This window comes from Pantherophis guttatus, chromosome 1 (genome assembly GCF_059756535.1).
Source record: "Pantherophis guttatus breed Tessera chromosome 1, ASM5975653v1, whole genome shotgun sequence".
Classification (NCBI taxonomy): domain Eukaryota; kingdom Metazoa; phylum Chordata; class Lepidosauria; order Squamata; family Colubridae; genus Pantherophis; species Pantherophis guttatus.
Window position 1 is genome coordinate 29814984 of NC_142063.1, and position 22374 is coordinate 29837357.

At 39.5% G+C, this 22374-nt stretch overlaps 1 protein-coding gene and 1 long non-coding RNA gene across 8 annotated transcripts in view; one reads left to right on the forward strand and one right to left on the reverse strand.

Annotated features, from left to right (window-relative positions):
* LOC117675082 (uncharacterized) lies at positions 1 to 17402 on the reverse strand. Its single transcript, XR_004594113.3, has 4 exons — positions 17093 to 17402; positions 16031 to 16508; positions 15685 to 15741; positions 1 to 168 (listed from the first exon to the last, which is right to left on the reverse strand). It is a non-coding gene; the product is annotated as an uncharacterized LOC117675082 (long non-coding RNA).
* Positions 17353 to 22374, forward strand: part of CDKN3 (cyclin dependent kinase inhibitor 3) — a 10656-nt gene continuing 5634 nt past the window's right edge. For 2 of the 7 annotated variants that reach the window (XM_034433401.3, XM_087895190.1), the window contains exons 1-2: positions 18452 to 18695; positions 20570 to 20652. In XM_034433401.3, coding sequence (XP_034289292.2) covers positions 18591 to 18695; positions 20570 to 20652 — 188 coding nt within the window. In that variant the 5' untranslated portion in view covers positions 18452 to 18590. Of the gene's footprint in view, positions 17391 to 17749; positions 18696 to 20569; positions 20653 to 22374 lie in introns of those variants that run through there. The other 5 variants (XM_034433404.3, XM_087895187.1, XM_034433402.3 and 2 more) reach the window with 5 other exon arrangements.

A 22374-nucleotide genomic window follows, 5' to 3' on the forward strand; every position in this document is an offset into this window, starting at 1 on the left:
GAATAGTAGAGTTTATTGTTATGACTGTAAGTGACTCCTGTTTCCATAACTGTATTGTACTGTATTATGGGATATATTCCATTCTTCTTTTCTCTTGCTTTGGATTTGGGAATATCCATTTCCAAAATTTCTGAACGGTTCCCAAAAAGTCTGTACTTTTGATGTGATCTGGAAAAGAACAGGCCAGACTACAAGATTATTTTCATATCTTAATTTTTCCCCTGAGGCAAAACTTGCATGTTTGAAATGTGTCAGGGAATTAACCCAACAATAAATTATTTTCTGCACCTGGCAGTTTTTGCCTTGTGAAGCTTCTCACTCTGTGGGGCATCCTTTCCACTAGCCACAATCTCCAGCAAATGTCCACCACATGTAGCCTTGTGTTTAAGATATACATCTCTTCTTCCCACCAAATGTGTTTGCTGCTGCATACCTTACCCTGTCCATAGCAAACTGTCTGCCTGTACTGAACAGAACTGTCTGTCAAAGTTTCCGAGAAAGCAGAAAAAACAAAGAACAGTGCCTAGTTGGATTTTCATTTGTGTGAAATGTTTGCGTTTATACAACTTGATGTGCTCATGATGGGGATGGGGGAGACCACTCATTTTTATTGAAGTTCTAAGAAGTCTAAAGATAAATTTGTTAGCTTCATGTTACAATAAAATATACCCTCTCCTATTTACAAGGAAACGAAGATTAGCACTGCCCCCTAAAGTCCGCAATGACTAGCAGAGTAAAATCCGCAGGGACTCCTTTACTTTTTCCTTTACCTACTTATTTACAAGGTCCCCAGCCGTTAACGCAAAAATGTAGGGATATTCTGTAGAACTGAGAACATAAAATAACAGAATTGAAAGCCACCTTGGAGGTCTACTAGTCCAACCCCCTGCTTGAGCAAGAGACCCTGACTGGACAGCCATTCAGACAAATGGCTGTCCTGTCTCTTCTTAAAAGACATCTGAAGGCAAGCCATTCCACTGGTTCATTGTTCTCACCCTTAGGAAATTTCTCTTTAGTTCTAGGTTGCTTCTCTCTTTGATTAGTTTCCATCCAGTTTATTGTCTTGCCTTCTAGTGCTTTAGAAAATAGGTTGACTCCCTCCTTTGGAGTCCAAATATTATAACACTGCTATCATGTCACCCCTAGTCCTTCTGTTCACTAGACTAGATATACCCAATTCCTGCAACCGTTCTTTGTATGTTTTAATCTCCAGTCCCCTAATCATCTTTGGTGCTCCTCTCTGCACTCTTTCCAGAGTGATTTTTTATATTGTGGTGACCAGAACTGGATGCAGTTTTCCAAGTACAGTCTTACTAAGGCTTTATAAAGCAGTACTAATTCTTCACATGATCTTGATTCTATCCCTTTGTTAATGCAACCTAGGATTGTGTTGGCTTTTTTGGCTGCTGCTGCACACTGTTGGCTCATAATTGATTGTCCACTAGGACTCCAAGATTCCTCTCAGAGTTACGGGTATTGAGCCAAGTTTCACCTAATCTGTACCTGTACACTTGGTTTTTCTTGCCTAAGTGTAAAGCCTAACTTTGCCTAAGTGTAAAGCCTTACTTTTTACTACTTGTTACCTTACTTTTTCCTAATAGAAGCTCCCTGCATGTTCATTACACTATAATTACAGATCTTCTGCAAGTTTTCCTGAAACTGCATTTTCCAGGGAGGGATATATTTTGATCTACCCTGAGTGATCGGGTCATTTTATTTCACCACTTAGAAATAGTATAATTATGTGCATGTTCCAGTCTACTCTTCGAAACCAGGTTGCACAACATTTTTGACATCCAGAGCCACACATGGCCTTGGTGTGGCAAACTGGGAACAAGTGGTCAAAATAACAGTCAGTAGCAGAGTGAGGAAGCTGCCAGAGTCAGAAAAAAATTGATTTAATTGACATATGAATGCATTTAAAATTAATTAAAGCATTTAATATTGATATTTTCCATGCTCTTTTCCACTCCCACTTCAATTTACTTTTCTATTTCTCCTAGTATATCATCTCTCACTTGCATATACTAAAATGGGTAGAAGAGTAAATCTACTTACAATGAAATGTTAGTCTTTGTGGTTTGTGCTTTTTTGCCTGGACTACCTTGAAGGGTTGACACTCCCTTGTTTTTCAGTTTATACATTAACCAGCCAGGGGAGGTTCTCCATACTTTGGAACGAGCTATCATCAGTTCATTTATTATACCCTCCTGTACATCTGTACCCCAGCCAAGTTAGAGACGCAGTAGTGGCCTTGATCCCATGTCTGGAGGCTAGAGAAAGAGTATTTGGATAGGTAGTTGAACTCTAGCACAAGAGAGCGTGGGTAGGTACTACTTTCATTTTAGTCAGCAAATGTATGACAATGTATGATACCATTGAAGGAGCAGGTTCATGACTTGATAGTTTCCTAGCTACATTGGACCGGCAGGTGGGGTCCGTGATTAGGAGAGCCTTTACCCAGCCATAACTAGTATGCCAGGTGCCATCTTATTTGAGCAGGAGGCTTTGGTAATAGTAACTATTGCCTTCATCATCTTTAGACAGGATTACTGCAATGTATTTTACATGGACTTTGCTTTGAAGATTAACCTAATGTGAAAGCTCATCTTTTGCTAGGCAAGAGCCGGCATAACCATATAACATCACTGCAGTGACTGTGAATAGGTTTCCAAGTATAATTCTATGTGCTGGTTTTATTGTATAAAACTTTCATAGCTTGACACCAAAATAAATATAGGACCACCTTTCATGCTCAATCCAGATAAAATCTATCAACTTGCAGTTCTCTGTTGCTATTTGCCAGACACAGCCATAAATAACCCCAAGGTGTCCCCCCACCATTGCATGGCAAAACATTTCTTCGTTTAATAACTGTAATAACTGTACACATGACAGGCTATTCCTCCTCAATCCACTACATCATTATTATCAAAGTCAAAAGGAAATTAACTGCGTTTTCCAAAGGCTTGGCAATGGGTCGGCTCTGTGCATCACCGACATCTGCTGTTTTTGTACATAGGTCATTCTCTGAAGCAGTTTTTTTCTTCGTACTTTCTTCTCATAACAGTTTATCATGCTATGCCGTTTGCCAGGGAAATAAAATGTGCAGTGAGATTTCTCACTGGTTCCATAAAAAAGTGTAAAGCTAACTCTAAAGCTGATAGTCATAATCTATATTTCACTTTCAAAAGTTTTGCTGGTTTCCAAAAACAGGAGGAGGGGGAAACTTCTCACCAAATCCTGTTAAGCAAAAATAACCTCTCTTGGTCTCTTTCTGAAATTTATTACCCTCTTTCCAGCACTTTGTTTTAACAGATGGGGCTTTATCAGCAGGTTCTGTGGGCAGCTGACCAGTTTTCTTTAAGAATGGGGGAGAGCCTCTATTTGCTTGGGTTCTTATCTCAGTACTTAAAGCTGTATTCCCAGCACAGTTTTATAGCAGTTTTATTTTCATTTACTGATACAAAAGATAAAGCAGAGAGAATCTCAAGTGCCTCTAAATGCATCCAGCCTTCCTCATGTATGGGCATAGATGAAGAAATGGCATTTTTTCCCCTAGCTTCATGAACTTATCGACTACAGAATAGAGCTGGAAGGGATCTAGTCCAACCCCATGCTCAAGCAGGAAACCTATACCATTCCAGACAAATGGTTGTTCAATCTCTTCTTCAAAACCTCCAGTGATGGAGCATCTACAACTTCTGGAAGCAAGCCTTCCACTGATTAATTGTTCTGTCAGGAAGTTTCTTAATTTAGTTGGAATCTCTCTTTGATAATCTTCCATCCATTACTTCTTGCCCTGCCCTTAGGTGGTTTGGAGAATAGGTTGTCTCCTTTTTCTCTGTGATAGCCCCTCAAATAAGGGAAGACTGTTATTATGTCAACCCTAGTCCTTCTCTTCATTAGATTAGATATATCTAGTTCCCACAACCATTCATTGTATGGTTTAGCCTCCCGTTCCCTAATCATCTTTGTTGCTCTTCTCTGCACTCTTTCTAGAATCTCAATATCTTTTTTTGTATCATGGTGACCAAAACTGGATGTACCAAGAGTGGTATTACCAGTACAATGTAAAGCAGGACTAATATTTCATATGGTTTTGAATAGTTACATTTTTCACATTTTCTATGAAAGTAGGTTGATTATGTAACAATCCAATTTTCAGGATTTCCAAAGAACTGACAGTTTATATAAAACTAGCAACTTTCACCCCAGAGTTGCAACTGCTAAGATCTCTTTAACTCTTTTGGAGAAAATCTGAAGTCCTGTTGGACTAAAGCAGATATGTCTGAATACCCTCCTCTATTACTGGACTATGAGTTATTGCCTTTTTCCCAGATTTATAAAAGCAGGTAAAGCTGACTAAAGTTATAACTGAGAAGCAGATAGTTGCACTCACATAATATTTTCACACAGAAAAACCACCAAGCTGAAAACTTGGAAAGACTGCAAAAACAGCATGGATGAAATGCCAGCCATAGAAAAACTGATCTGGAAGAAGAAAAATAGCAGACTGGAAAAGAGATTTAAGATGTTTTCTATACCCATTAAAAATTTATATTACAATGTATTTTGCCATTCATTAAGAATTACAGCAACAGAAAGGAGGAAAAAGATGAAAACCTCAGATATTCAGAGAGTAGGATCTACTCAATCTGAGGAACTCTTGGTAATGGATAATTGAGCAGGTTCAAATTCTGCCTCATGACCATGCAATGGGGCCTTAAGGCAAGAATGGGGAACCTGTAGTCTTACAGATACTGCTGATTTCTAATACTTGGCAGATCCAGTTAGCTCCTATCCCAGCAGATCTCTAGGGCTCTGCCTGTCTCTTTCCAAAAATAAAGATTGCTCTGTCCTGAAATCACTGGAGAATGGAGCAGATAAGTGGACAGAAGAATACTGTAATCTGCCACATCAGATTTGGCTCTTTGCCTTTATTTTGAATGAGGGAATGAAGGACATATATTTATTTTTCTTTCTTTTCTTCCTAGTGTTTTCAGCAAGTACTAAGTTCACTTTTTTCCCCAGCTCAACCAAATCCATTGGTTGTGACAGGTATGGACCAATCAATTTGTCTCCTGAACTTGAGGTCGTGGGCTCAGTAAAGAGTCACCCAGCTGGCTTTCATGGCTAAGACAGAACCAGAATCACAGTATCCTGGTTTCTAGCCTGGTGCCTTAGCCGTTAGACCAAACTAGCTCTCCTATCGAAGAGCACGTATGTGCAGCAGCAAACACAAAGCCACTATTTCAAGGCTGGGTTTAAAATCATAACTGAAACATATCAAGCTTCTTTGGGAGTGTCACCCAGCTGCATAAAATTCTTCCCATGAAGTCCCTTTGATGGGTCCCCAACCCTCTTTGTGTTACACTCTGCTAAGGACCACATGCCCTTCTGAAGTATGGCCATGGTTCAATTACTCCATCTGCGTATAAATTTCATAGTTATTTGAAACACATGCAAAATGTGGATGCTGAAGTACTTTAAAATTGATTAAATATCTGCCTCATTAAAGTATAAAACCTGCAGTGAAAGAGGCCTCACTAGAATGTTCACTTTGCATTAAGAATACTAATCTATGCCAACAAAAGACTATTCTCATGTGGCTCAAATTTAAGAGTGAAATATCTACACTGTGGCAGAGCCTGTTTTTATGAACCTGGACATGCAAAAAGCTTGAAGAGAAGCACATCATCCATTTATTTCCCTTTGAAATGGGGGAACTGAAGCTCAGAGGCCATCTATGACAAAAAGCAGTTGGATGAAGCTCAGGATGAAAACATCACACAAAAGTACTATGAAACTGGTCATTTGTGTGGCTATTATTATTATTAAGGTTGGTCGCATAGTTAGCCAGATTGTTAGGCTGTTCCAAATAAAGCTGCCTTTTGCAATTGATTAATGACGATTTTGTCATCGCCAATGCTGTTGAAGTGGTGCTCCAGTTGCTTTGGGACTGCAACCAAGATACCCGTTACTACTAGTACCTTTGCTTTCTTTTGCCATGATCATTCTATTTCTATTTGCAGGTCTTTGTACTTTGTGATTTTCTCCAGTTCTTTCTCTTCTACTCTGTTATCCTCAAGTTCTGCAATGTTCACTATCCAGATTTTTTTGTCTTTTTTATCAGCAATTGTTAAGTCTGGGATGTTGTGTGGTAGATACTTGTCTGTTTGAATTTTAAAGGCCCAGAGCACATTAGCTTTTTTATTTTCCATTACTTTGTCTATTTCATGGCCCCACCAGTTCTTGCTTGGAGACAATGTGCTATTTCTTGAAAATATTCCAATGCACCATTGTTGCTTTGACATGGTATTGTTTAGCCCATCTCTTTCATCAACTTTTCTGCTCTTAGCCAATCCAGGTCTTGTTATCTGCTTTGCCTATTTTTTTAAAATATACTGGCCATGTAATACTTTGCCTTGCCATGTGTCTTTTTTATTCTTCATTTGGTCTTTCTTGTAAGCCAGTTTGTCTTCTCCAGTACTCAATAAGCCTTCCTGGTATACTGCTTGGGTGCATCTTTTCTCTGTCCTTCAGATATTCTCACTTGTGCACACTAAGCAGGGAGAAGATTTAAACTGCACTGGGACTGCCTTCCATTGCTTGAAGCAACTCCAGCATCTGGCTTTGTGCACTGTGAATCTCTGTTCTTGATTCCTGTTTTGTTTTGACCTTGGTACGTTCCCAACCATGTCACCAGCTTTTCAAGCTATTGGGTGGTGCTGGATAACAGACTGGTTTGCTTGGATTATTCTTTTTCCTTGAGCTCTAGTAAACTTTTATCCCATTTCCACAATATATATATATTTGGGAGCAATGTGTTTGCAGTAAGGCTTGTTGGAGACATGGCAGCAGACAGGCAGGGAAAGGTCAATAGAACAAAGAGTTGTGGAAATGGGATAAAAGCTTACTAGTCTGGTGGAATTGGATAGAATCATAGAGCTGGAAGGGACCTAGGAGGTCTTCTAGTCCAACCCCCTACCCAAGACACGTTCATATACCATCCTAGCAAATGGTTATTTAATCTTTTCTTGAAAACCTCCAGCAAATACCCACAGCTCAGGGAGATAAGCTGTTCCAATAAGTAATCATTCTCACTGTCAGGAAATTCCTCAGTTCCAGATTGAATCTCCTTCTGACAAGCTTCCACCCATTGCTTCTTGTCCTACCTCAAGTGCTGTGGAGAATAAATTGACACTTTTCCCTGTGACAGCCTTTCAAGTATTGGAAGACTGCAATCATGTCTCCCCTGAGCCTTATTCTTCATTAGACTAAACCAGTGGAATTCAATTTTTTTTACTATTGGTTCTGTGGGCGTGGCTTGGTGGGCGTAGTGTTGCTTGGTGGGCGTGGCAGGGAAAGGACACTGCAAAATCTCCGTTCCCACCCCACTCCAGGGGAAGGATACTGCAAAATCCCCATTCCCTCCCTACTGCTGGGGGAAGGATATTGTAAAATCTCCATTCCCACCCCACTCCGGGGGCAGCCAGAGGTGGTGTTTGCCAGTTCTCCGAACTACTCAAAATTTCCGCTACCGGTTCTCCAGAACCTGTCAGAACCTGCTGAATTTCATCCTTGGGCTAAACATACCTAGTACCCTTAGATCATCCAGATCCCTTATCATTTTTGTTGCTCTTCTCTACACTCTTTCTAAGGCCTCAGCATATCAGGATAATTTGTCATATCACTTGATGTTTTCTACAATAACCATGACTCTTTGTTTCAATTGTTCTACAACCTCTGCATTTTTTCCTCTTCCAGCTCATGCTTCATGCACAGGCATCATTGATTTGATTTTCTTATTCTTCAAATTTTCTTGTCTCAAATTTTCAAATTCTTTAAATCCATATGACTTCAATTCCAAAGAAATTTTCCATTTAAATTTTCCCTTCTTAATGATTTCATTTCTTCATTAGTTATATAGACTACAGTGTACATCAGCTGGTTCATTTGGATCAATGTTTCAGTTGAAATAATTTTGACAGCTACATTAGTTTTCCTCACTATTTTTGCCAGTCTTCTTGTAAATTTGATACAATTTTGGCAATCATATACTTTTAGTTTCTTTCATTTGATAAGATAAACTTTTATAAAAAATTAACTTTAAATATTAATATGCATAAATTCAGTGTTGAAGAAAATAAATTATACATCACAGCATATCTCAGCTGCCAATTCAACATTAAAAAAAATAAGAATTAAACAACGATCTGGACAGATCACAAAATGGAACTAGTCTGTTACAAATGGAAAAGTCTCTGCCAAAATTTTCCATAGGTAGATGGGAAAGAGATTCAAATTATTACAAATCACACGAAGATTCTAAAGAAAAAATGTCTTATGACTGAAATATCAATAAAAATTGAGATTACTTCTCATTCCCTGACTTCTACATACAGACTCTTAGCCTACACAGAAAGCAGAAATAATAAAAAACAAACCAATGCAAATTCCTGACTAAAGATATTACCTATGTCTCAAGAAATGGGGGGTGAAGCAAATGTTTCTCTGCCTCAATTTACAGAACTCCTTGGCTTCCTGTGATATTCCAAAATTAATCAGAGGCTATTGCAGTAATCCTATGTTTCTCTTAGCTTTGGTCCATCTCCTTTCTGTGATCTGTCATCTGCACCTCTATAACTGTCTGGTTTGGTTCTGCAACCCAACAAGACAGACACAGACTTCAGAGGATAGAACTGCAGAAAAAAAACATTGCTACCAACTGCCTTCCATTGAGGACCTGTATACTGCACGAGTCAAAAAGAGGGCTGTGAAAATATCTACAGACCCCTCGCATCCTGGACATAAACTGTTTCAACCCCTACCCTCAAAATGACGCTATAGAGCACTGCACACCAAAACAACTAGACAAAAAAATTTTCCCATCACTCTCCTAAACTAATAATTCCCTCAACACTGTTAAACTATTTACTAAGTCTGCACTACTATTAATCTTCTCATCGTTCCCACCACCCATCTCCTTCCACTTATGACTGTATGACTGTAACTTTGTTGCTTGTATCCTTACAATTTATATTGATATTGTTTCCTGATTGCTTATTTGTACCCTATGACTATCATTAAGTGTTGTACCTTATGATTCTTGATTAATGTATTTTTTCTTTTATGTACACTGAGAGCATATGCACCAAGACAAATTCCTTGTGCATCCAATCACACTTGGCCAATAAAAAATTCTACTCTATTCTATCTATGCTTGGGTTAAAAAGGACAAACCTTTTATGTCTCCAACAGTGGAAGGGATTGGGATAATCTGACTCAAAGCTAAATCTATTCAGGGAATGTGCACTTAGATATACCTAAGACTACAATCTAGCAAACAAGCTACATTCAAACCACATCTTTTAAGTACATCCAAATTACTGGCCATCAGTATAATTTGCACTAAAAATTCCAGATTAATTATAACCAGATATTATACTATATAAGAGTAGGCATTAATGTTCTTAGAGTTTCCATGAAGGAAGAAACTATAAAAGAAACTAGACCTGGTACCATACCTGGTAGAATAACTGGTTTATTATTTACCTGATCTCATGTCGCCAGTGTCTTAATATTGCCTATATCCTTTAAAAAGCACCTCCCAATGAACAAATCTGGAAAAAGGCTCAGATTCTGAGATAGAATCTTGACAAGTGTTAGAGAAGAAAGTAGAACTAGGAGTCATCCATGTAACAAATCAGTAATATAAACTCTTAAACATTTTCACACAATGGATTCATGTGAATGTTATACCACAAAGAGGCTACCATCGAGTTCTGAGATGTTCTATGTCAAAGGCCAGAACTGTGATTCCTTATCATCACTTTCTTTTAAAATTTCACATAACTCTGTTGAAGTTTAAACTAAACAAAAATTCAGATAATATTGTTCAAATCCTTAAGTAGTAAATAATGCATTTCACAATTACTATGAATTATATAACAAGCTGAAATCTGAGCTCTCTGAAACCAGTTTGCAAATGTGATTTGTGAGATTATAATCCAAGAAAGGTTTCAAATTGAATTGAAATTCTTTTTAAAAACAGAATTATTCAGATATATATCATATCACAACTGTTTAGTCCAAATATACTGTAGAATGACAGGCGCAAAGACATCCAGCCGGCTTTCATGCCTAAGGCTAAGGCATGTCATGTTGGGACCACCCCAACGATGCCCTTGAAGTGATGTCCCAGTGCCTGGAGGCCGTGCGGATCTGGATGGGGAGAAACGGGCTCAGGCTCAACCCATCCAAGACCGAGTGGCTGTGGTTTCCGACGTCCCGATATAGTCAGCTGGCGCCATCGCTGGCTATTGGGGGCGAATCATTGGCCCCCACGGAAAGGGCTCATAACTTGGGCGTCCTCCTGGACTCACGGCTGTCTTTAGAAGAGCACTTGACGGCCGTGACCGGGAGGATTTTTCATCAGGTTCGCCTGATTCGCCAGTTGCGTCCCTTTCTAGATCGGGACTCGTTACACACAGTCACTCATGCCCTCGTCACCTCTCGTCTGGACTATTGTAATGCTCTCTACATGGGGCTCCCCTTGAGGTGCACCCGGAGGCTCCAACTGGCGCAGAGTGCGGCCGCGCGGGTGGTTATGGGAGCAACATGGAGCTCCCATGTAACACCTCTCCTGCGCGAGCTGCACTGGCTCCCGGTGGTCTTCCGGGTGCGCTTCAAGGTTCTGGTTACCACCTTTAAAGCGCTCCATGGCTTGGGACCTGGTTACTTACGGGACCGCCTACTACCATCAACAGCCTCCCACCGACCAGTACGCTCCCACAGAGAGGGGCTCCTCCAGGTACCGTCGGCCAAACAATGTCGGCTGTCGGCCCCTAGGGGGAGAGCCTTCTCTGTGGGGGCACCGACGATCTGGAATGAGCTCCCCCCAGAGATACGGAGGATTCCGGATCTGCGCACCTTCCGCCGCGAGTTGAAGACGCTTTTGTTTCATCAAGCTGGCCTCGCCTAAATCTTCTCCCTTTTAAGTGTAAATTCTAAATTTTTAATGGATTTTAAAATATGGGTATTTTAAATTGGGTATTAATTCAGCCAAATTTATTTAATTCATTTTATTCGATTTTAAATTTTGTATATCTATGTGTTTTATTTCATGGCTGTGCACCGCCCTGAGTCCTTCGGGAGTAGGGCGGTATAGAAATTCAATAAATAATAATAATAATAATAATAATGTCTAGAACCCAAAGTTTCCTGCTTTCTAGCCTGGTGCCTGTACCACTAGACCAAGCTCATGCTCTATATAAATTGATAAAGCAAATGTAAATACAATGTAAATTGTTAAAACAAAAACATGTAAGTAACATTACATTGTGTTTCCTGACTAAGAAGGAATCAGGAATTCCATAAACCACAAAAGCCAAAACTTCAAAAATATTCTAAGACCAGGGAGGAATATATTTTACATTTTAAATCATGGTATCATAAACTAAGTTGAAAAGAAAAACACAAAAAGACCTAAAAATGAAATCCAAACTTATTCAGTGATTTCTTCTCACATAGATTTATTCTTCTGGGAAACATAGGAATGCTTAAAAATTAGGATAGATATAAAACATTTTTCATTTTGTTTGTATAACTAAATAGCTATTGGATTTGCAGTCCGAAAATATAACAACTAAAGCAACACCATAAATTTAATCTACCATAAATCAGAATGACACAACTGTCTTTCCTGTTTGCCACAACAATGAATGATCTCAGAGGCAAACTAAGGGAACTTTCAAACAACCACCTTTTTGAGGCACAAAGTCTTCTGATTCCAATCTAAAGTCCACTTAGTACTGTTCTGGACTGTCCTGACCATTTCACGTTTTGAGAAATTGATGCTATGAGTAAGAGTTACGTTTACATGTAGGAATTACCAGCCAATCAGTATTAATTCTTTTACAACAGAACACAGTGGACTCTCAGCCCGGTCATGTATGTTTCTGATCAGCATGTGTTATTCTCTGTCCCTTTCAAAATTACTGATGCTGGGATGCAAAGAATCTTCTGACCCCCTCCAGCTACCACATCACTATGGTTGGAGAATAGGAAGTATCAGTTTAAGTGAACTGTGATTTTCCTCTAATAAGCACAGAGAGTAGTTAAAGCAAACATAACTAGGTTGTTGGAATGGTTGTTTTAGGAAGGTAACTTTCCCCAGCTGACAGAAAACCTATGGAAAGATTACTCACTTCTGCAAGACTCAGCTAGAGACACCTGATTGCCTGATTGGGGCGGCATCTCACATTCCGTTATCAGTACTGCATTTCTGTCTAGAATTCACCTCAAATTGCTTGTTAGGTTTTAATAGATTCCTATTATTTTACTAAGCAGTGTGTCTTGCCTCACAATTGCAATATTCTTGTGGAATGCAAGCAGAAGAGATAATAAACATATTTGTTTCATTACAATGTTTTTTTTAAATGTAAAAACCATATAACAACGGCACCAACTGTAAGCTGACCTCTAGCCAAAGTACACATTAATTATCCAGCTTAAGTCAAGCGGATGCTCAAGAAAAGAGGAGATAAAGTTACCCTCAGCTGGATACTTTGTAGTAAACACAAATGTAATATAAAGCGTACCAGAGTTTGTCAAGTGTCTGTCTGGATTTTCAGTTTTCATTAGTGCCCTAATTAAAACCACATTTCTTCACTGTATTACCTATAACTAGAAAGGAATGAGAAATGAGGTTGTCAAGGTCAGTCACTCTTTGCTCTTTGTGATGAGGATCTGCAGGCCATGAGCTGGATTTTGGTGTAAACCAGAGAACTGGGGTGGAATGTTACGTTATAGCTAACATTTTGCAGTTGAAAAGGCAAACTCATGAGGTCACTTCCTTTAAACCACCAACAGAACATGTTTATCTGAATGGCATATGTGAGACAAGGAGGGGGACAGGCTGATGACAAACGGAAATAGCAAGCTTCCTGAATGTATGTCTATGGATACTGTAGGCTCAAAGGACGACAGGGCTTATTTTGAGTAAGGTTAACCAGATAAATAGTTAGGCCAAGCCTTAAAGCTATAAACAAAAATAAATTATATTCATAGGTAGGAAGATGCTGTTGTTCCACATATCTTTATTCCAGATGATTACAAGGAAGGCTTGATCCGTTATTTAGGCATATTCAGTGTAAAAATATAAATCTGACAAATATATGTCTGAAATGGTACAGGGTTTTCTGCTTGAGCAGGGGGTTAGACTAGAAAACTTCCAAGATCCCTTCTAACTGTTATTCTGTTAAGACTGAAGGAAAAAAAACTAGTGTTGCTACATACACTATGGCAAAATTCCCTTTTTATTACAGCTTAACTTTTGCATTAAGGTTGTTCAACAACTACTGTTCAAAAGTATTTACTTTCAGCTAAATTAAAATCTCTCAAGGCCTTACTTGTTTAAATCTGATTCCAGGAAGATTAGATTCAAAACAAGTCAAGATGGCTAGCAGAATTCTGATCTTTACAGGTACTGTATAGATCCGTGATGGCGAACCTATGGCACATGTGGCAGAAGTGGCAGACAGAGCTATCTCTCCGGGCACGCGAGCCATCGCCTGTTGCTCTTCCAGGTTCTGGCACACCGGCCAGCTGGTCTTCACACGTGCGGGAGCACCAAAAACTGAAAGGGGAGCCGCCCAGTGCACATGCGCATGCCAGGAAGATGATCTTCCGGTTTCCGGCACGCGCATGCAGCCGGCCACCTGGTCTTCCGGCTTCTAGTACACATGCGCACATGAAAACCAGCTAGCCAGTATGCATGCACGCACCAGAAACCAGATCATCTTCCAGCTGCTCTTCCAGTTTCCGAGCACGTGAAGACCAGATGGCTGGTGCGCCGGAACTCGGAAGAGCAAGGGGAGCAGAGCTGCCAGCCAGAATGGGCGGGCCGGGGCTTCCCTCCCTCCCAACCCTAGCGGGCTTCTTACGCGGCCCCAGCCCTACAGCTCACAGTACCGACACACATTCGCAGTTCGGAGCGCCTGGCCAGCTCGGGCACACAGGACAGCGGGACAGCATTTGCTGGCTGGAGGGCCAACTGCCCCTCCCGCTGCTCCTGCCATCGCAAGGGGCGAGGGGGCAGCAGCAGTTCTCGCGCTGCTGCTTCCAGCCAGGAGCTGGAACAGCCAGGAGGAAAAGGAGGAGCTGCCGTCAGGGGTAAGAAGTGCATCGGCCAGGAAGCAGCCAGGAAGAGGGGGCTGCGCTAGCTTGTTCCCGGTGGCGGGCTGGGGGGCGCTTCATCCCAGCCAGAGTTGGGGCAAACCCGAACCCCGGGAATACAGACGCTTCTTATCTCCAAGGCCAGGAAGGTGCTCCAACTTTCCAGCAGAGGGAGGCGGCATTCCCCGCCCAACTTTCTTTCCCTGTCTGGGGCTGCGGAACCAAGCTATTGCTTAACGCATTGTAAGCCGCCCTGAGTCTCCGGAGAAGGGCGGCATATAAATCAAATTTTAAAAAAAAGTCATTGGTGGGGATGTCCCGCCATCCTGACGAGGACCAGGGGGTGAGTAGGGAGGCCCAAGGACCCCGAAAGGCCAGGCGGAGCCATCGCATGCACCCTGGACAGCTGGTCTTTGCGCACGCATGTGCATCAGAAACCAGAAGACCAGGTGGCCGGCTCACATGCACGCGCTGGAAACCAGAAGATCATCTGCTCTTCTGGTTTGCGGCATGAAGGCACGCTCCCGTTTCAACACTCGGTGCCGAAAAGGTTCGCCAACACTGGTATAGACACATCACAAATTTGAATATCAAAGGCCTTTATGGCTGCTCTATCAAGTGCTAGACTACAGCATATTTCTTGACTATTTTGTTCCTTTACACTTGATGGTTGATCTTAAAAGGCAGAAGCCATTCATCCCTTTGATATCTTCATTTTCAGTTCTAAGGTTAGTTGTTCTACCTGTCATCTTTAAGAAATCACAATCATTATTTGTTTTCATATATACTGGCATAATATTACAGGGGCCATCTTTAATTATAATACCAGATTGTAATATTTCCTATACATTTCATGAAGAATGGTCAAAACAAACTTTGGGCATCAGAAAGTTGCAGTATGAAGATAGGTGCATCTTGGGTAAGAAATGGGGAATTATAGATGCGTAGAAGTAGACATAACAAGTAATTCTGACCACCATTAAATAAAAGTGCTTCTGCAAGCTTATGGCTGTTCTTTGATATAACAGTTCATTAAAAGAAAGAAACAATTTTATCAACTGACTTTTTCAGAAAGAAAATATACCTTAAATGCTTGGCATATTTAACCAGGAGCAAGCCATGTACACATAGCGGAAAGAAGCTTGAATAAAATCAACAATATGGAAACATGATCAAAATATAAAGGCAGTTTTACAAACAAAAGTGAAAAATTCAGAAACTATGTCTTCAGATATATTTTGAATATTTTATGTTTTTGCTTTAATACAATTTCTTTTTAATCCAACATATGATTTATTTTAATGGTTGTTTTAAAAAATGAACAGCTTAACATACATAAAACACGAATTATTCGTTTTTATATTCTCAAAATAAAATTGATAAGCACATCAAAAGTTCCATGCTAAATCATACCAAAGACCTGACATAGTCAATGGTTTGTGATAATCTGAATATATTTTTCTGTATAATATCAATTTTAAAATATGTTTTTAAAGTACTTACATTCATAAAGCAAGAGTGCCCCCTACAGTTGCCGAAGCATTAGGTCAAAATGTTCTCCTTAATTAATGAAGCAGGAGTTAAGAAAATAGTATAATTAATAAAAATATAATTGTACATATATTTATAGATGTATCTTTGTATCTGTGTACGTGTATTGATGCTGCAATGTTTGCATTTATGTACTATAATAAAATTTAGTGATAAACATCTCAATCTACAATCCTTTACCCATTTACTGAAAGTTAAGTTTCACTTAACTTACTTGATATATATGAAAATATAGTGCTATCAGTTTCGGTATTTAACCTAGCTTAATATATTCACAATATGAAGTTCAGAAACATACCTTTGTTTATTAAATACATTTTCTGATACCAAATGGCTTACACTGACATTTTACAGGGAAGAAATTATATTGTTCCAAGATAGCAATTTAGAGCCATTGGAGGCTCAAAAAATATAATGCAATGTCACTCTCTGCTGCTGTTCACATGGCTTCTCTCCCAAGGACAACCACAATCAGGGCTTATTTTATTTTCTAGAACAGGAGGAAATATCATTAATCTTAGGGAATTTATCTGAAAATTTTAATAAGGACCGCAGGCTAGATATCAGAAAAATGGAAATGGGTTATTGTTATCTTGTCTGCTTGAGAAATTCAATGACCACAGGCTGGGGATGAGCAGAATCATATCCAACATGCCTGGATGATACCATTTCACACAATACATGGATCTTTAAGGCACCCTTGAGATAGTCCCATCTTTTAAGATGTGCAATCTTCAACTTCCAGAATATTGTTGCCAAGTTTGAAAAACACTGTACTAAAGAAAAAGAATATCATCTTTAGGAATAGGCTGCTTTTAAAATTATGTGTATTCTGAAATCTGAAGTACACACATCACTCTTTTTAGATTTTTTAAAATCCCAGTTTTATTATATTTATAAATAATACTCCCTGCTCCTCCTATTCTCTCCACAACAATCCTGTGAGATGGGCTAAGCGAGAGAGAGAGAGAGAGAGAGAGAGAGAGAGAGAGAGAGAGAGAGAGAGAGAGAGAGAGAGAGAGAGAGAGAGTGCCTGGCCCAAGGAGATCACCCAGCAGGCTTTCATGTGGGATTAGAACTCAAGCCCTACTGGTTTCTAGCCTGGTGCCTTAACTACTTTTAGGCCAATCATCTTAAAGTTGCCAAGTTTCAAAGACGCTGTTTCTAAATCATCTTCAGCTTTTCCTCAAATATTTTTCTTTGTTTGGAGGTACATTCCTGCTTCATACCTTTCGCTATTCAAAATTTGCATTAAAAAAACACTATCCTGTCTCTTGACAAATTCCTTCACCAGAAACAGATTTTAAATATTGAACTACATCCTGCTTTTTATGAAAATTTATCTCCTGACTCTACCCACATTCTCTTCAAAGAAAACCCTTCGATTTTGCGCTGCGCTTTCCTGATGTCTAACCGAAAAGAATTCTCATCACTTTCTTTAAAGGCGCCTATTATACTGTATTCCGACTCTCAAAGGTCATAATCCAATAAGAATCGTCCTTTCAAGTTAAAGAATTTGGGCGGGAAATTTATTTTTTTCCTGCCGGTTGATTGGCCAAATGGGGAAGTTTTCGCGAGGGGTGGAGTATCAGCCTTTTTAAACCGTTGGAGGGGGGGGGGAAAGCGGCCACTTTTTGGCGGGAATCCGCATCGCTGAGGTAGGGGGTATCTTAGCAACACAGCGGGAGGAGAGCTTCTATTCGGCGTTATTTTCTGTATTTTGGAGCAAAAACCCGGCGTTTCCCCGCCTCTACCTGAGCCTTTGGGGGCCCGAGTTTATTCTGAGTTTCCTTCGCCCACGATGGGCAAACGTTAAACTTTAAATAGTTACTTCTGTTTAATGGGTTTTAGGCTAGAGGGTTTCTTTAAAACTATTTTTAAAATCTTTCTGTTAATGGACGAAAAGGAAAAAAAAAAAGAATGCAAGGAAGCCAAATTAGCAAAGAAACTATGTCTAACTGTCTGTGGAGATTCTCAGTCATCCAAGTCATGGATGTCCCAAAGGTGCTTTTTCAAGAGGCCAACTGGACTTTCTGGTTTATGGACTTTCTGGTGAACTGGGCCGGATAGTCCAGTTGCCCCTTAAAAAAACAGCTTTGGGACAATTATGTCTAACGTTTATCAATTTGGGCTAATTATTTGAAACTATTCGGGTTCTTGAGGAAGCGACCGGAGCGGCTTCCGCGCGAAGCCAGATTTACCGCTACTTCTAAGGCGCCGCCCCCAGTTGCCTAACCCCGCCCCTATCACAGGCTAGGGAATACGATTGGTGGATTAATTCTCCCGCTAGCACTGACGTTCCACAAGAACGAATCCAGGAGGAAGCCGCCAATGGCCGCCCTCCAATTGTTTCCTATGGAAACTTAGGCGGAGTCCTTCATTACAGGCGCCGCATAAGGATCAACCAGTTACCAGAATAGATCAGGGGTCTCCAATCTTGGTAACTTTAAGACTTGTGGACTTCAACTCCCAGAGTTCCTCAGCCAGCTTTGCTGGCTGAGGAACTCTGGGAGTTGAAGTCCACAAGTCTTAAAGTTGCCAAGGTTGGAAACCCCTGGAATAGAAGTTGTCCCAAAGGTGCTTTTTTGTCAGGAGGCCACTGGACTTTCTTGGTTTTTTTTTTGAAGACGTTTCGCTTTCCGTCTTCGAAAGAAAAAAACAAAGTCCAGTGGCCTCCTGAAAAAAAGCACCTTTAGGACAACCATGACCTGGATTACTGAGAATCTACAGACTTAATAGAAGAAGTTGTGCACTGGCGAATGGGCGCCTCCATCCAACCATCCATCTCGGTGGCCCAGTAGAATTAAAGCTTGGCATACCTTTTCATACCTGAAACCGCAAGCAAAGTTCCGCTTCTGATGGAAAAAAATCCGATTTCTGGGAGCATCTGTTCCGATCAAAACGTGAATCAGAATAGAACTGGAAGGGATCTTGGAGGTCTTCTAGTCCAGCCCCCTGCTCAAGTAGGAGATCCTATACATTTCAGTCCAGTGACTGTCCAGTCTCTTCTCAAAAACTTCCAGTGTTGGAGCATTCACGACTTCTGAAGGCAACCTGTTCCACTTGTTAATTGTTCTCCCTGTTAGGAAGTTTCTCCTTAATTCCAGGTTGCTTCTCTCCTTGATTAGTTTTCCATCAGTTGTTTCTTGTCCTGCCCTCTGGTGCACGAGTACAGTTGGCATAATCCTTGGTGAGCTTGCCAACCATAGATTAACACGCCTCACCGCTTACAGCATCTGATGACCTGAACTGCCTGAAAATGTATGCCACATAAAAATGTGTTGGTAGGAAAAGGTGCTACCAGACTCCTTTAGACATTCTGCCATAAATCTCTTTATCATACCACTTTATTACTTGCAGACTATGGTTTCTAATGGCTTTAGTAATTTTTGTTTTAATGCTGTCTGTTGTTATGATTGTAGTTAATTTTGCACTTTGTGTCTATTAGCCTCCCAGAGTCATGTATGTTTTTTTATTTATTTTTATTTTTTATTTATATGCTGCCCTTCTCCGGAGACTCAGGGTGGCTTACAAGGCGTTAAGCAATAGCCTTCATACTTTTGTATATTTTATACAGTCAGCTTATTGCCCCCACAGACCGGGTCCTCATTTTACCTACCTTAGAAAGGATGGAAGGCTGAGTCAACCTTGAGCCTGGTGAGATTCAAACTCGCAGTAATTGTAGGCAGCTGGAAGCTAAATATTACCTTTTAACAGTAGCATTAGTCTGCTGCGCCACTCAGGCTCCTCTTATCTCTGTGAGATAAATAGGGTAAATATAAATATATTTCTGTCAATTGCTATTTCTAATGCTCCTTAAACTGAAAAAGAATATGTGATATTCCCAGGGTAGCTAATTTGTAATAATCTGAGTTGTATAGTATTTAGACTTGATTCCATAAAGATGCTTTAGAACTTGAAATGCAACAGCTGCATCTTTTTCCGCATGGCATAACTACCTTTTACAGCTAGTGTGTAATTCCAGGAAAAAGCTTTAAAGAATTGTAAACAGGTGTTATGGTGGCAGCTTTGCATGATCAGAAGCAGCTTTCTGGGATTTATTTATTAAATTTATTTGCAGCCCATCTCATATCCAACAAATCTGAATAGCTTAAAACATAAATTGTAAGGAATTAAATTTGATGCTCAACAAAGGCCTAATTAAAAGCTCATATTTTTCCTAAAATTTATTTTATCTAAAGTTACTATATTTATTTCCTTCTCCCATCTGCTATATTCTTACAACTAATTCTAATAAAACATTTAAAGTTCTTTCACTCCTTATTGCTTTTTCAAAAATAATAAGCCAAAAATCATTTCCAAAGCAATTCTATAACTTTTATTCACACAAATATCCTTTAATCACATCTTTATCTTTGTTTCCATAAGTGGGTTTCAGTGGTTCCTGGACCTAATGTTTCTTTTGCCATCAAAGTCTCAGCATTGTTTTGTGTTATTTTTCTCTTAACTCAGTATCTCTATCCTAATCTTTGACTCCTCTTTTCATCACTGTAGCCATTCAAAGATTCCCAGGTGATCTACAACTATGGTAACTCTTCCCTTCTAATCCTAATTTCTACCTTCCAAACTGCATATCCCTCTTTTCCTATTCTTATTTAATTTGAAATGTTAGAGGAAATCTAAATTTTAGGGGCATAAGCATTAAAAAATCTAAACATGTAGCAGACCTAATCAGTTACTTGTAGGCAATTGTAAAGGCTTTCAAGATATTAAATTCTTATGTGTGGAAAGGAAAATTAATGTGATTAACCTGTGATAACTCATGCAGTAAATGTGTTCATGGCATAAAACTATTTTCTTGCAATATTTCCTTGAGATGTGTGCAATGCAGGTAAACGAGTTTGACTCATCAGATGAGGAGCCCCTGGAGGAAGAACAGACACCTTTTCAAGTATCCTGGTAAGACTAAAGGTGGTGGAGCAAAAATCACCTTTTAAAATTTTGGGAGCAACTTTAATATTCTGTCCATATCTGATTAACATATTGACATTCTTAATTTAATCCACATTATATAAATGAGATGCCACTTTTTAATTTTCCACTGTCTCATTTAAATGACAGTATCTCTTCTAAACACTTTAATAGTCATTTTGCTTCTTTTCAAGAATTCAGAGTAATAACATAACCCTCTTGTCTTTTTCTATAAATCGACTAAACAATTAGATAAAATCATTAAACATTTTTTAATTTTTTTGTTTTTAAACTATTTTTTCTGCATTTCTCTCATGGTATTTGTATTTTTTAAGTGGATGGTTTCGGGTTTTTTTTAATGTGTTGGGTGGATTATATTGTCCTACTTCTGTCATTCATGTTGAGATTACCTGTGTTTGAATAAAAATGTATGCATATAAAGCTTTTATTTAAAAGCTGCACCTGTAGTGTGATTAGGAACACTAATTATAAGTGTGACAATGAATTTAGAGCTGGCTATAATTAGATCTCATCCTAAAATTTTGGAATGTAGAATGAGGTGATCAGTATAGGTCTTCTATTAGTCTAGTACAGAGGTTTTCAAACTTGGCAGTTTTAAGACTTGCGGACTTCAACTATGCTGGAAAATTCTGGGAGTTGAAGTCCGCAAGTCTTAAAGCTGCTAAGATTGGGGACCCCGGTCTAGTATTTGATCTAATCTCTTCCATTGGAATCAATATAATATTCCTCCACTTCTATATACTCAGCGTACATGTAAAGATTGACATGAAAGTAGAGTTACAGAGAATTCTTAATGGCTGCTTTTCAGCATTAGGCACACCTGTTGCATTTGCAGCCTGAATATTTTAAACTTTATCCATATGTCTAGCTCTCCATGTCTTGGATGTGATTTCTAATGCTTATAAAAATGTTACATACTTGAGGGTGAATATTTTCACTAAACTATTTTCCTATCCTTAGGTATATTTATTACTCTTTTCCTTAAATTGAACCATAGAATGTAAAGATTGGAAGAAATCTGGGGATTTTCTAGTCCAACCTGCTGCCTAGTGCAGGAAGTGATTGAGCTGTTTCTAGTGGAGAAATGCAATCCTGCAATAACTAGGCATAAAGCCATAAAGAGCTTTATAGGTAAAACCAGCACTTTAAATTGCATCCAGAAGTTAATAGGAAGCCAAAGCAGAGCCCACAAAACTCATACAATATATCCCTGTGAAGCAGCCAGGCCCTTGCATTTTGCATTTATTATTATTATTATTATTTATTATTTATTAGATTTCTATACCGCCCTACTCCCGAAGGACTCAGGGCGGTGCACAGCCAAACAATAAAAACACATACAATACAAAATTTAAAAAATAGAATAAAATCAAATTAAATAATTTTGGCCCCGACAAATTTAAAACCCCAAACTTTTAAAACCAATTTAAAATTGAATATATAAATACTAAAAATATTTAAAATTTTAAAAATCTTTTATAAAAGAGGGGGAAAATTAGGCCAGGCCGGCCTGGTGAAATAGTAAGGTCTTTAAGGCGCGGCGGAAGGTGCGCAGATCCGGGATCCTCCGTATCTCTGGGGGGAGCTCGTTCCAGATAGTAGGTGCCCCCACAGAGAAGGCTCTCCCCCTGGGGGCCGCCAGTCGGCATTGTTTGGCTGACGGCACCCGGAGGAGCCCCTCTCTATGGG